This window comes from Dromiciops gliroides, chromosome 1 (genome assembly GCF_019393635.1).
Source record: "Dromiciops gliroides isolate mDroGli1 chromosome 1, mDroGli1.pri, whole genome shotgun sequence".
Classification (NCBI taxonomy): domain Eukaryota; kingdom Metazoa; phylum Chordata; class Mammalia; order Microbiotheria; family Microbiotheriidae; genus Dromiciops; species Dromiciops gliroides.
The window spans coordinates 436,546,894-436,561,760 of NC_057861.1; the positions used below are offsets into that span (position 1 = coordinate 436,546,894).

The 14,867-nt window shown below is 40.0% G+C and overlaps 1 protein-coding gene across 1 annotated transcript; it reads right to left on the reverse strand.

The window, feature by feature from the left end:
• Positions 1-226: 226 nt before the first annotated feature.
• On the reverse strand, positions 227-1,114 carry TMEM174 (transmembrane protein 174). The gene is made up of 2 exons (XM_043996827.1): positions 483-1,114; positions 227-332 (listed from the first exon to the last, which is right to left on the reverse strand). The coding sequence occupies exons 1-2, from the start codon at positions 1,112-1,114 to the stop codon at positions 227-229; spliced, it is 738 nt and encodes a 245-aa protein (XP_043852762.1).
• Positions 1,115-14,867: the final 13,753 nt, after the last annotated feature.

Sequence of the window (14,867 nt, forward strand, 5' to 3'; positions counted from 1 at the left end):
AAGATATCCTTCATGACGGAATGAAGACAGGAGTGGAGATCCCCCACTGGCTTATGGGGAGAGATTTTTTCCCTTCAACTCCACCCATGAGTAACTGAGGGTTTGGCTATATCATTTCGGAGCACTTTAGGAACCTGTGGTCTTGTCTGTCTTTTAGATGCTATAAGGTAACAACCTTTAGTTAGAAAATAGTGGCTTAATTGCTTGGTTCCCTTAGAAATTTGGTCTAGTGTGGGACGGAGTATATTTCCTCATAGGGGGGAGGAGATAAGCAGTCACGGCTGTTGTCCTCCAGCTGCATCTCCTCTGGCTGCTCAGCATCAGTAGTTGACCTAAAAGTACGAGCAGAAAACAGTCAAATTCAGAGCTCCTGCTTCAAGTTTACCCTACCCTGTCACTGTCCTCACACAGACTCGGTCCATCCTAGCTGGAGGGGCAGCATTCCCAAGCTCCCGTGTTTTTCTCGACACCAGCAACCATACCTGTTATCATTTCTGTGATCCATGTCCATATAGGAAGGGTAGAGCTCATCGTCAATAAATGCAGCATTATCATGAGGATAGATCGTACAGTACTGAGGGGGACTTGGAGCAGGCACTGTTGGCCCTCCTGAGTTTGCGACACTGAAAGGGTTCGCCACTGGGGCCAGATAAGCGGCATTTACCCCCACGGTGTCCTGAGATGCGAAAGGAGGAATATACTGCACGACAGTTGCCCCATGGAATGTTATAGGCTGGTTGATCCCAGTGAAAACAAAGGATTGTCCACTCAGAGTCTGGTCTGTGTCCAGTGTTCTTTCCTCACTTTCTTTGCAAGACTGACAAGATAGCATTTTAAACTTGCACACGGCGATCAGGATGAATGTCACCCCGACTGAGAGCAGGATCGGCCCGAGAAGCTGTGTCCACTCAAAGTGAGAGACGCCTTGGTACTTGATCCAGCCCATCACTGTGAATGTGATCCCCACTAGCCCCAGAAAGATACCTGAGAAGAGTAAAGTGGCTCCTGCCTTATCATCGTCAGACACCTGGATGTCAGCTGTGCTGGGCGTATAAGGAGTGACCGAAAAGACATTAAGAGGGAAGTCCTCCATGCGGTTGCTATTCTGCTGCATTATTCAGGCTAGGATCCTTTCCTGATCAAGCAAAAAGGGAACTCACAAGAGATCCTCCGTGGCATAACAAGAAGTCACAGGTTCAGATTAGTTATGTAAGAACTTTGTGCTCCTGTGGTTAACAGAGTAGAACACACAACAGGGTCAACTTTGGATGAATAAAGGTCTGAGAAGTGAAGCCTGAAACTTTACCTTGCTTCTGATTTTTTTCTTGTACTACCATTGACTTGGGAATTTTGTATGATTATTTTATGACACTTTCCCCATTACTCTCTTCTTTGGTGTTAGGGCCTCGATCCATTGGAGGATGAATACAAATCAGCACATGTTAATGAGTGTCTCACAAGTATCTTTGGGGCCCTTCCGTATTAACTAGATATCCAGCCAGCAGAACAGATACTTTCTACGAGGTCAAAGATTACAATAAGTAGAAACATTTTTCTGTGATTTGTTTAAAATTCTTCAGTAATGCTCAGTAATAACAATACCTAGATATTCAGATTTTAATCATAGGAATCACATGACTGTGATTTTCACATTTTCTGAAAAGGACCTTTGGCATTTGGGGAGTATAACACCTGAGTGAGACAGAAGAAGTAATAGAAAACCTTTAAAAAATATTTTCTATTTTGCTTCAGCTAGAGAAGTGCTGGGTGGAATGTGATGCCTGGTCTCCAGAGGATAAAATTAAACAGGTACACTACCATTCTCTATTTTTCACTCAGACCAGATTGACAAAGGTGGCTTGCTCTTTGTGATGCCTTCATGAATATCCCCCAAATTAGGGAAGTCAATCTCTTGCTTGTGTTGTTTGGTTTTTTTCCATTTCGGACTCAAGCCGTCATACTCTAAGTATGCCGTGGGTCCGTCCCCTTAGAACTTTCCCAGTTTAGAATCCTGCTTTGAGCAAACATCTATTAAAAACTACAGCCCCAAGCTCTCACCAGTAACTGTGTCAGATCATGCTATCAAGATGATTGATGAAATCAAAGTGAGAAAGACAAAGACTTAGTTTGTCTAAGTGTGTGACTGTGTGAAAGGGGAGAGAGACAGAGACAGAGGAAGTGAGGGAGTGAAAATACAATGCAAGGTAAAGAGTATTTGTATTGTAAAGGGGCTAAAATTCTAGCTAATCTATCTAAAATATCTAATGAATGGTCGCCAATAAATTATAAACTTTAGCAAGAGTTAGACTTTTAAACATTTATTAAGGAGAATAAGAATTTGGTGAAGAGAGAGAGAAAGGCCTACATTCATCTATCTATAAAAGGGAGAGCTCTTCTTTAGCTCTGTTCTCCACCAAAGTCCTCATGAAAGAGAGTGAGAGTGCCAGCCTTGCCCCCTCTTCCTCCCACGAGCAAACATCACTTCCTAATGCCAAAGAAAAGCCACATGTCTTGCCCTCAGGTGCATTCTCCTCCTGGCGGAGCTTTCCTACAGTAAGTCTCCAGCAGGTGGCGTCATTCCAATCATTACAGTACCAAGTCACAAATATTCCTCAATTAATCCTTCTGTCTCCTTAACACAGTGATGGAGGAATATACAAAGCACTGTGGTTAAATATTAAGATATCAGCACCTGGAGCAATCCCTACTTCATCTCTTCTCTGTTAGTCTTGACATAGCCACTAGTAAGCATTGACCTCTTAGTATTCAGGACTTCTGAATGCCTGGGTCATACTGGATGCACCTTCCAGTATAACTCCTGAGTTTCTGTCATCTGTTATCATTTCGGTGATCCATTTCCATACAAGAAGTGATGGGTACTCTAAGAAATGACAGGAAGGATGATTTCAGAAAGGCCTGGAAAGACTTGTATGAACTGATGTATAGTAAAGTGAGCAGAACCAGGAGAACATTGTGTACAGAGGCAGCAATACTGTTTGATGAAGAATTGTGAATGACTTAACTATTCTCAGAAATACAATGATCCAAGACAATCCCAAAGGACTAATGATGAAGCATACTATCCATCTCCAGAGAAAGAACTGATATTCATTGAGCACAGACTGAAGCATGCTATTTTTTCACTCTTTTTTTTCCTTTTATTCAAGTTTTCTTACACAAAAGAACTAAAATGGTAATTTTTTACATAATTGCCCATGTATAACCTATATCTGATTGCTTACCTCCTCAGGGAGAGGGGAGGAGAGGGAGTAAAGGAGGGATGGAATCTGGAACTCAAAACTTTTTTTTTTTTTTTGGTGAGGCAATGAGGGTTAAGTGACTTGCCCAGGGTCACAAAGCTAGTAAGTGTTAAGTATCTGAGGCCGGATTTAAACTCAGGTCTTCCTGAATCCAGGGCTGGTACTTTATCCACTGTGCCACCTAGCTGCCCCCAAAACTTTTTTCTTTTTTTTTTTTTTTGGTGAGGCAATTGGGGTTAAGTGACTTGCCCAGGGTCACACAGCTAGTAAGTGTGAAGCGTCTGAGGCCAGATTTGAACTCAGGTCCTTCTGAATCCAGGGCTGGTGCTCTATCTACTGTGCCACCTAGCTGCCCCTCCCAAAAACTTTTTTTTTTTAGACTTTTTTTTTTTTTTTTAGTGAGGCAATTGGGGTTAAGTGACTTGCCCAGGGTCACACAGCTAGTGTTAAGTGTCTGAGGCCGGATTTCCAAAAACTTTTAATAAAAATGTTTATTATATAAAAAAGAAGTGATGGTACCATCACTGCCATGCTGGGATGTCCATTGAACTTTGGGCTCTCCCCTCAGATGATTATTTCTTCCCACCTCTGTATTGCCACCCATACCCTACTAAGTCTTACAAAAAAAAAAAAAATTTAAGTTCCCTGCACAGGAAGAGCTCCTAGGCAATCACAATACACAATGTAAGATAAAAGGTTCAGACACAACTTTCTGGGAAATACAGTCCCAAGAATTTCCCCAATAAATAAGTCTTTTTTGGTCCCAAGTATTGTGAATATATTGAGTTTCTCCATAGATTTATCCCTCTACACTAGGAAGATAGTCATTATTTTACGAAGTGAATTAACCTCTTTTTCACCTGTTAAGCTTCAGGTTGTACATAATTTGCAGCTTAAAGTCTTTGGAATTTCCATTGAGTCAGCAGTTTACCCCACCAAAGAGTCCCGGGAGGTTTCTCAACAACCTTGTTCAATCAGCTTTCTCTTTTAAATTATTCTCCTCCCCTTCACCTTCAGAAGATCAAAGTTCCATCCAATTCTGAGAACCTGTGATTTAGTGACTTGCTCACAGTCACACAAGGAAAAAAAAGCAGCAGGAATCAAACCCAGGTCTTCCACAATATTAATGCTCCCTGCTCTCTGCAGGCCAGAGCAGAAAGGTTCTGTGTGACCTTCAGTCTCATCCTTGTGCCCCTAAAGCAAACCCCGTGAGGGGTTTGCAGTTCAGTGTAACAGAGTTTGGGCTGTAACCTCTTCAGCTGAAAGTGAGTTGAGTAGGGGAGAGGGACAGAGGGTAATGAAAGGGAATTCACAACGGAAAATCTGATCTGAGTTGGAAGGACTTCATCTCCGTCTCTTTCCTCTTAGAGTTTTAATGAACTTATGTCACTGTCATTTAGCAAGAAAACTCCAGTTCTCAAGATAGTTCTAAGTAAATTAGGCTGTTTAACATTTGTGTTTAACCAAATTCCACTGCAATCTGGAGAACGGAAAGGCAGAAAGAACCAGATAGGAAATGAGCATATAAACGTAAAAGCTTTTCCCTCAACTAAAACAGTTAATGGAGGCAAAAGTGGGCCGGGATTCTATGATTAAACATCAAGAAATGTTATTTTCAGCTACTAATTGTAATCTTGCCTCAGATGCACTTTTCCAGATGTGGAATTCTGCAGCAAGGCTTTCTAACACCTGACATTCTCTAATAGTTAAGAGCAAGCTCATCTGGCCTGTTCCTCTCAGAGGGCTGACGGCTTCTCAAGAAGCTCTTCTCCAAATGTTATTTCACGTGTACAGGGCCGTCCTGAACAAAACTGAGGTCTAGGCAATGACAGCTGAAGCTCCCTGGCTCTCACCGCTCAGGTGCTCAGTAGCGTCATATCCTTGATAACATTGCCTTGAAAAGTTCTGATAAACTCATTAATGCTAAGGTTTAAATGATTGATGGGGCTTAACATGTTACCCAGCCAATGTTTTTTGGGGGTACTTTATGAGGAAAACAAAACACTTCAGGCCAAAGGGATTGCTCTGTGTTGTTATTGCTGTTCAATTATTCAGCCGTGACTCCATAGACCATACTGTCCATGGGGTTTTTTTGGCATGGATACTGGAGTGGTTTGCCATTTCCTTCTCCAGTGGAGTAAGGCAAACAGAGAGAGGTTAAGTGACTTGTCCAGGATCACACAGTTAGTAAATGTGAAAGGCCAGATTTGAATTCAAGTTTTCCTGACTCCAGGCCCAGCAGTCTATCCACTGAGCAACCTTGTTGCCGATTGCTCTGGAATTGAATGAATTTCAGGCAACCAGAAAATCAATAGAGGGTGAGGTTTGGGACAGAACCCCAGTAGACAGATGATTTGTAAGACAGACCTGCTAGATAGAATTTCTACCTAGAAAAGGACCTGTTGTTTGTCCTTCATTTTCTTTTTCTTTTTTTGGTGGGGCAATGAGGGTTAAATGACTTGCCCAAGGTCACACAGCTAGTAAGTGTCACGTGTCTGAGGCCAAATTTGAACTCAGGTCCTCCTGACTCCAGGGCCGGTGCTCTATCCACTGTGCCACCTAGCTGCCCCATGTCCTTCATTTTCAAAGAGGATCACTGACATCAGGGGTGATGTTTTGACTCGAACATGAATTAGATTTAGGTGAAGCACAGTTTTGCAAAGTCATCAGCCTCACTCATCTTTAACACGATTTCCCAGTTATGCGGACCAGCCAATAGTTTCAGTGTCATACCTGTAGACTTCTGTGTCTTTTCATCAGCCCTCCCTCAATACCCTGGGGACTTTGGGGTCTTTCTATCTGCCCTGCGGCTGAACTTTCTTTTATATGTTATCTTTTCCAATTTGAGTGAGAGCTCCTTGAGAAAAAAGGGCTGTCTAAGGGGAAAAGAAAGGGGATAAGCATTTTTTTTTTTTTTGGTGAGGCAATTGGGGTTAAGTGACTTGCCCAGGGTCACACAGCCAGTAAGTGTCAAATGTCTGAGGCCGGATTTGAACTCAGGTCCTCCTGAATCCAGGACTGGTGCTCTATCCACTGCGCCACCTAGCTGCCCCGGGATAAGCATTTATTAAAACACCTACTAAGTGCCAGGTACTGTACTAAGTGCTTTACAGGTATCATCTTAACATCTTGTCATCTTGATCTTAACAAAAACTCTGTGAAGCAGCTGCTATTTTGACCCCCATTTTACATCTGAGGAAACTGAGGCATACAGAGGGTAAGTGACTTGCCCAGGGTCTTACAGCCAGTAAGTGTCAGAGTTCAGGTTTGAACTCAGGTCTTCCCGATTCTATCCTTGGTTCTAGGCTCTATTCTTCTTGGTTCGAGGCTCTATCTATCCACTATGCTACCTAGCCTTTGAACTCAGGGAGCTAGATGGTGCAGTGGATAGAGCACTGGGCTTGGAATCAGGAAAAGACTCATCTTGATGAATTCAAATCTAGCCTTAGACCCTTCCTAGCTGTGTGACCTTGGACAAGTCATCACTTAACGCTGTTTGCCTCGGTTTCCTCATTTGTAAAATGAGCTGGAGAAGGAAATGGCAAACCACTGTCTTTGCCAAGAAAACCCCAGATAAGGTCACAAAGAGTTGGACTTGACTGAAACAACTGAACAACAACAACTTCCTGACTCTAGGTCCAGTTCTCTACTATACCACCTAGCTGCCTTCCATGTATATGTATACATATATATACTTTTGTACTAAATACATACATACATACATATATACATATTCTTAAATACACATATACACATATATACTTTTGTACTAAATACAGAGATATATTATATATAAATACATGTGTATGTATATATGTATGCATTTACACATATATACACACATGCATGTAAACATCATGCATACATACATACAGGAGTACAAAGATTTCTCAAAGTCTAGGAGACTGGTGGGAGATATTGGGAGATAGGAGTTTGAAACAAAGCGTTATGACAAGGCTCCCTACAGGACTTCTGGTTTCTCATCTTTACTTTTTATCTGAATAACACACCAGTCAATCTTGACCTTTAAGAACAACTGAGAGTTGCCAAATCCTGGGCAAATCACTTACCTCTCAGTGCCCTAGGGAAGTCTCTAAGACAGTAACTTGCAAAGATGGTGCCAATTTGCATTGGTAAAGGGAGTTGCCTCACCTGAGAGTTCTCATACCAATGAAATCAGTTTCATTCCCTATCCCTGTGATATTTTATTTAATGTCTTTGAATTGGTTGAATTAGTTCAATCCTTTGGATTAATTCCACTGGCTTGCTAGTAAAGGTAAACACATAGGTAGGAGATATCAATACTTATTAACACAATGTTGTTGTTGTGGGTTTTGTGTCCATAAAAATGCACAGAGTAAAAAAAAACAAAAACAAAAAATAATGATAATAAATTTTTTAAATTTAAAAATATTTAAAATTTGTTGTTGTTGTTTTTTGTTCTTTTGCGGGGCAATGAGGGTTAAGTGACTTGCCCAGGGTTGCACAGCTAGTAAGTGTCAAGTGTCTGAGGCTGAATTTGAACTCAGGTACTCCTGACTCCAGGGCCAGTGCTTTATCCACTGCACCACCTAGCTGCCCTAAAAATTTTTTTAAATGCACAGAGTAACTTGAACCTGGACTAGCTTTTCTGGGGTCTCCACATGCAAGAAGACAGTATCCAGGTCCTTTATTTTTATTTATTTGGGGGGGGGGGTAATGAGAGTTAAGTGACTTGCCCAGGGTCACACAGCTAGTAAGTGTCAAGTGTCTAAGGCCGGATTTGAAGTCAGGTCCTCCTGAATCCAGGGCTGGTGCTTTATCCATTGTGCCACCTAGCTGCCCCCCCCCCGGGTCCTTTATATGAAATAAGGGTGATATTATTTGCAGTATGTACCTCCAAGGTTTTTATGAAGAAAGAACTCTGTAGAAAGTAAGAAGTACTCAGGAAATGGGAACTGTTATAATAATGCCAGTTGACCTTCTAAATGTGGGAGTATTACTGAGCACTCAAGACCATTATCACAGAATAGATGGCATTGTTTGGCGATCTTTAGTTTTATTCTGCAAGTCAGTTCCCTAGCTTAGCTTTCTAGGTTCTGGGGGTGGGAAGGCTCTTCCAAAGAAAGCCTACAAGAGTTATATGGGTCTCACAAGCCTCAGTGTTTTTTCTTAAAGGTCAAGATTATCAACTTTCTCATTCAGATGAAAAAATCAGGTGGAGAAATCTAAAGCAATTTTTAACCAAAAGCAAGCTTTTCTAGGAAAGACTTTGCTCATGGATGTGGTAACAATATACTGTGTGTCTACTGTTCAAGGAGAAGGCTAGCTGAGTTCAGATAGAGCTATCTTAGTGAAAATGCACCTTTTTGGGGCAGCTAGGTGGTGCAGTGGATAGAGCACCGGCCCTGGATTCAGGAGGACCTGAGTTCAAATCCAGCCTCAGATACTTGACACTTACTAGCTGTGTGACCCTGGGCAAGTCACTTAACCCCAATTGCCTCACTAAAAAAAAAAACAAAAAAGAAGAAGAAGTGAATGATGAGGGGGCAGCTAGGTGGCTCAGTGAATAAAGCACTGGCCCTGGATTTAGGAGGACCTGAGTTCAAATCCAGCCTCAGATACTTGACACTTAATAGCTGTGTGACCCTGGGCAAGTCACTTAACCCCAATTGCCTCACCAAAAAAAAAAAAGAAAAGAAAATGCACCTTTTTTTTAAACATAACCCATGAAGCTGTCTACTAAAATGTAGATGGAAGATAGCAGCAGACCTGCAGATCAGAGATATGAGTCACCTCTCCATGATGTATCCACTCTTCTCATTGATGGCCTATGTATGGCAAAGCACCCACAGTCATCAAATCACAGGCCTTTAAATAGTTGAAGAGAAATGTCCCTCTCTCTGGGCTGATGTTTCTAGTTCTCTAAATATAAAAATAGTGGACCAAATCCAGTAAGCTTAAAGGTCACTCAGCATGCTTGAGAAAGTTCAAGTAGAAAAAGGGAACAATAAATGTTACTCATTCACAGCTTAGGGTTTCCAGACCTTGCAGTTTCCAAGTCTTAAATCAACTGTGGCCTTTGGAAAGGTAATAATACTTGGAGCCAGTCTGACATTCATTACTGCTGTTACTAACAGCAAGTACAGCATTAAGAGGTAGAGGAACTGGGGCAGCTAGGTGGCACGGTGGATAGAGCACCGGCCCTGGAGTCAGAAGGACCTGAGTTTAAATCCGGCCTCAGACACTTAACACTTACTAGCTGTGTGACCCTGGGCAAGCCACTTAACCCCAATTGCCTCACTTAATAAAAAAAAAAAAAAAGAGGTAGAGGAACTGGCATATGGGTGGGGAAGAGAAAGAAAAAAAAAGCTCTGGACCAGATCTACTCAAAGAGAATCCAGTGAAGAAGTGAGACAGTAAGTAAGAATGATCTAGGGAAGGCAACCATTGCTGATTAGTAGGAACTTACACCCTTCCTCCCTCTGACATGGACCCAAGTTATAAAGTTAAGTAGCAAAGGGCCTGAGCTCTTCCCTGTGAGTACGAGTACCTCTCTACTTCATCTTGCAGTCCTCTGTTAATGTTCACCATACAGAGTAATTGCCGTCACTAGGACAGAGTCACTGTGATGCCTCTCTTCTGAGGCTACCTTTCCCCAGAACCAAGCCAAAGCACACGTCAGCCTTTCAGAAGGATAGGTTTCCTTCTTTCTTGGTATATGTCCTGTGACCTGGAAAGTTGTGTGCTTCCAGACCAAAGTTTTCCAACTGTGGCATGCCTTTACCTCCTGTTGGGGAGGGGCGTAAGACCCTTTCATTGTGGGGAGGGTGGGGGAAGGAGGAAATGTGGATGTATTCAAGAAAATATCCTCCAATCTTGGCCATTGTTTCATGCCACACAACTTTCCACAGGTTATAGTTTCAGGCCACAGGACATATACCAAGAAAGGAGGCAACCTATCCTCCTGAAAGGCTGACCTGTGCCTTGTCTTGGTTCAGACAAAAGTCAAAATGAATAAGACCCACATGGCCACTTCATTCCAAATGAAAGCGAAAACACTGTCAAATTTAAATCAGCACATGTCAGTTCTGGACCCAGGCTCTATCTGCCACTGTCAATTTAGGTTCATGACATAAGACATTACCATAATTGTTATATTTGAACAAGAAGTGTGTAAACTCAAAATTAAATAATCTTTCTACAGTTTAAAATGACCAGAAGCTAAGTGGTATAGTATATAGAATACTGGACCTGGAGTCAGGAAGAACTAAGTTCAAAAACAGCCTCAGAGACTTACTAGCTATGTTACCCTGGGCAATTCATTTAACTTCTGTCTGCCTCAGTTTTCTCACTTGTAAAATGGGGATAATAATAGCATCTACTTCCCCAAAATGTTGTGAAGATCAAATGAGATAATACTTGTAAAGCATTTTTGCAAACTTTAAACCATTATTATTATTATCATCATTCTTATTACTATTTCCTCCATTTCTTAGTATCATTGGCTGGTTTGCAGAAAACTGCAACTTTTAAAAATTGCTATAACTTGAGAACAATTATATATTATCATTTAAAAATTTCAGTAATAAAATTTAGTTGTTTTGCTTCACTATGCTTATTTGTTATAAGGGCTTTATTTTCCTTTTTCAGTGGAAGGGAGAAGGAAAGGAGAAATATACTTGATAATTGAAAAAATTTTAAAACAATAACATTTAAGTTTAGTTAACTTAAATTTCTGTCATCTAGAATTTTTTAAAAATTGAATAATATCCTCTAGTGTGGGGTAAATACATAACAACTTTGACAAGAAAAATCACATAAGTAGCTAAACTATTTACAAGGAAAAACAATAACATCTTTAAGTGATAGTTTAAGTAGTACAAATACAGAAATATAAAGTGCCCAAATGTAGAAAAACATGATTTACTATGTTTATCATTATAATTTACAAGTACTATTATTGATGGATACAAAAGACTTTTCTTTTTATGAATGTTTTAGCTATAGATAGCAAGAAACCTAAAAGAACCCATGCTAATTGGACAAAAATTCATGAAAGAATTAAAGAAAGAGATAAGAATGGTAGGGGAGAAATTGAGAAAAGAAATGAGGCTGATGCAAAAAAGATTATGGAAAGAGAATTACAGCTTGGCAAAAGGGGCACAAAAAATACCAAAGAATATAATGCCTTAAAACCAGAATTGGCCTAATGGTAAAAGAGGCACAAAAATGCACTGAAGAAAAGAACTCCTTAAAAAGTAGAATTGGCCAAATGGGGGGGGGGAGTACAAAAGTTCACTGAAGAAAATAATTCCTTAATTGAGCAAGTAGAAGCTAATGACTCCATGAGACATCAAGAAACAATAAAACAAAGTCAAAAGAATGAAAGGGGGGAATGCAAGATATTTCATTGGAAAAACAACTGACCTGGAAAATAGATCAAGGAGAGATAATTTGAGAATTATTGAATTACAAGAAAGCCATGATGAAAAAAGAGCTAGACATCATTTTCCAAGAAATTACAAAGGAAAACTTCTTTGATATCTTAGATTTGAAAGGTAAAATAGAAATTGAAAGAATTCCCTGATCAACTCCTAAAAGAGATTAGCAAATGAAATCTCCCAGAATATTATACCTAAATTCCAGAGCTTCCAGGTAAAGGAGAAAATATTGTAGGCAGCCAGAAAGAAACAATTCAAATATCATGGAGCCACAGTCAGGATCACACAATATTTAGCAGAAGGCTTGGAATGTGATATTCTGGAAAGCAGAAGAGTTAGATTACAATCAAGAACCACCAAAACTGAGTACAATCCTTCAGGAGAAAAGTGTATATTTAATGAAATACAGGACTTCTAAGCATTCCTGATAGAAAAAAAAAAACATTGTAGAATAGAAAATTTGTCATTCAAACATAAGACTCAAGAAAAGCATAAAAAGGTAAACATGAAAGAGAAACTATAAGGTTAATAAGGTTAAACTGTTTTCATTCCTATATGAGAAGGTGATTCATGTTACTTCTAAGAACTTTATCATTCTTAGGGCAGTTAGAAGTAGTTTACATAGAGGGCATGAGTGTGAATCAATTATGTTGTAATTATCTCTATAAAAAATTAAGGGATGAGAAAGCGAGGTGCACTGGGAAAAGAGGAAGGGGAGAGTTAGAATGGGAAAATTTTTCTCACATAAAAGAGGTATACAAGGAAAAGCTTTTACACTGGAGGAGGAAGTAGTAGGATGGTGGGCAATGTTTGAACCTCACTCTCATTGAAATTGGTTCAAAGAAGGAAGAATACACACAGCCTCTCAATTGTGTATAGAAATCTATCTTACTCAATAAGGAAATAAGAGGGGAAAGGGGAGGTGTGGAGATATCTTTGCAGCAAGAATGGAGCCCAGAAAGGAATGAAGACATGACTGGCCTGGGCACTTTCTTCAAGCTAGAGGTTCTGGGAAGAACTGACCAAACAGATAAAGGGGCAGAAGTGGGGAGTGTGCTTACAGTATAAGGCCAGGGGCAGAGTAAACTTCCAAAGTGAGGAAACTGTGTAAAATAAAGGTTTTTGCTATAACTTTTATAAACTATCAATCTTGATTAGTGTTTGAAAAAGAATTTCTAGTAGTAATATCATTAGTGCTATCAAGTTTTAGAAATTTTGTACCCCAAACAAACCAACTCATAACATCATTATTATTTAGGTGCTATGAATATATGAGCATATTATATTTTGTTCATGTTTAATAACTGTTATCAAAAATATTTCAAATACTCAGTTTATTTAAATAAAATGTAAGCTACAAAAATGATTTGTGGGGCAGCTAGGTGGTGCAGTGGATAAAGCACCAGCCCTGGATTCAGAAGGACCTGAGTTCAAATTCAGCCTTAGAAACTTAACACTTACTAGCTGTGTGACCCTGGGCAAGTCACTTAACCCCAATTGCCTCACCGCCCCCCCCCAAAAAAAATTGCATAGTTTGTTTTATGAAAAGTGGGAGGCAAGAAATTTTTTTTTTTTGCAAAGAGGCAGGACATCACTACACAGTTTGGAAACCACTGTTCCAGACATAGTGTATGATTTTGATATTGGGGATGGTATGATTACTAAGATAAAGTCTTACATGAACTGATGCAAAGTAAAGTGAACAGATCCAGGAGAACATCATACACAGTAATAACAATACTGTGCAATGAAGAACTGAATAATTTAGCTCTTCTCAGCAATACAGTGATCCAAGACAATCCCAAAGGACTAATGGTGAAGCTCACTATCTGCCTCCAACTGATATTGGTTGAATACAGACTCAAGCATGCTATTTTTCACTTTCTTTCTTTTATTCTTTTTTGTTTTTGTTTTTGTTTTTTGGTGAGGCAATTGGGGTTAAGTGACTTGTGCAGGGTCACACAGCTAGTAAGTGTCAAGTGTCTGAGGCTGAATTTGAACTCAGGTCCTCCTGAATCCAGGGCCAGTGCTCTATCCACTGCGCCACCTAGCTGCCCCTCTTTTATCCTTTTTTAATTCGTTTTCTTGTACAAAATGACTAATATGGAAATGTTTTACATGACTGCAAATATATAACCTATATCTGATTGCTTACCATCTCAGGGAGGGAGGGATAGAATTTGGAACTCAAAACTTGGGGGAAATGTTTAAAAATTGTTTTAACGTGTAATTGGAAGGAAAATTAGAGTGATAGATGATAGATAGATAGATAGATAGATAGATAGATAGATAGATAGATAGATAGATAGATGGATGGATAGATGATGGATGGATGGATGGATAGATAGATAGATAGATAGATAGATAGATAGATAGATAGATAGATGATAGATGATGGATGGGTGGATGGATAGATAGATGATGGATGGATAGATTGATAGATAAATGATAGATGATAGATGGATGGATGGGTGGATGGATAGATAGACAGATGGGTGGATGGATGGATAGACGGACGGACAGATAGATAGATAGATAGATAGATAGATAGATAGATAGATAGATAGATAGATAGATAGATAGATAGATAGATCCAGGGCCAGTGCTCTATCCACTGCACCACCTATCTGCCCCCGAGTTAACTTTAAATGAGGACTCTTTCCTCTAGAAGAGACTAAGAAATGTCTCACACACACACACACACACACTGAGCAAAAGTGTTGCCAACCCCTTTTTTCCAGCAAAAGCAGAGCAGCTAGAAGAAGCCAAAATGGCACTAAACTAAGAAGCAGCTTTGGAAAAAAACCACCTGCATTTAGAGCGATATTTAATACTTGCTGGCCATGTGGTCCTGGACATACCACTTAACCCTCTCTGTGCTTCAGTTCCCTTATTTGTAAAATGAAGCCAATGCCCACCTCATAGTGTTGAGCAAAGCCCTTTGCAAAGTGTCATATAAATGTGAGCAATTAGTACAAAATGAGATGAAAATAGAAAAGTTCTTTGTCAACTGTAAAATACTATGTAGATTTGAGGTTAATTACATGCAATTATATTGTTATTGAAGGAGGGGGGCTTTGATGTTGTTACCTAAGCACCAACTTTAGTTTCACCTGGAGGAAGGAGGGGGGTAACTTCAGGTCCCTAATCCCTATGAGGAAAGCCTCCTATGTTGTGGGAGCTC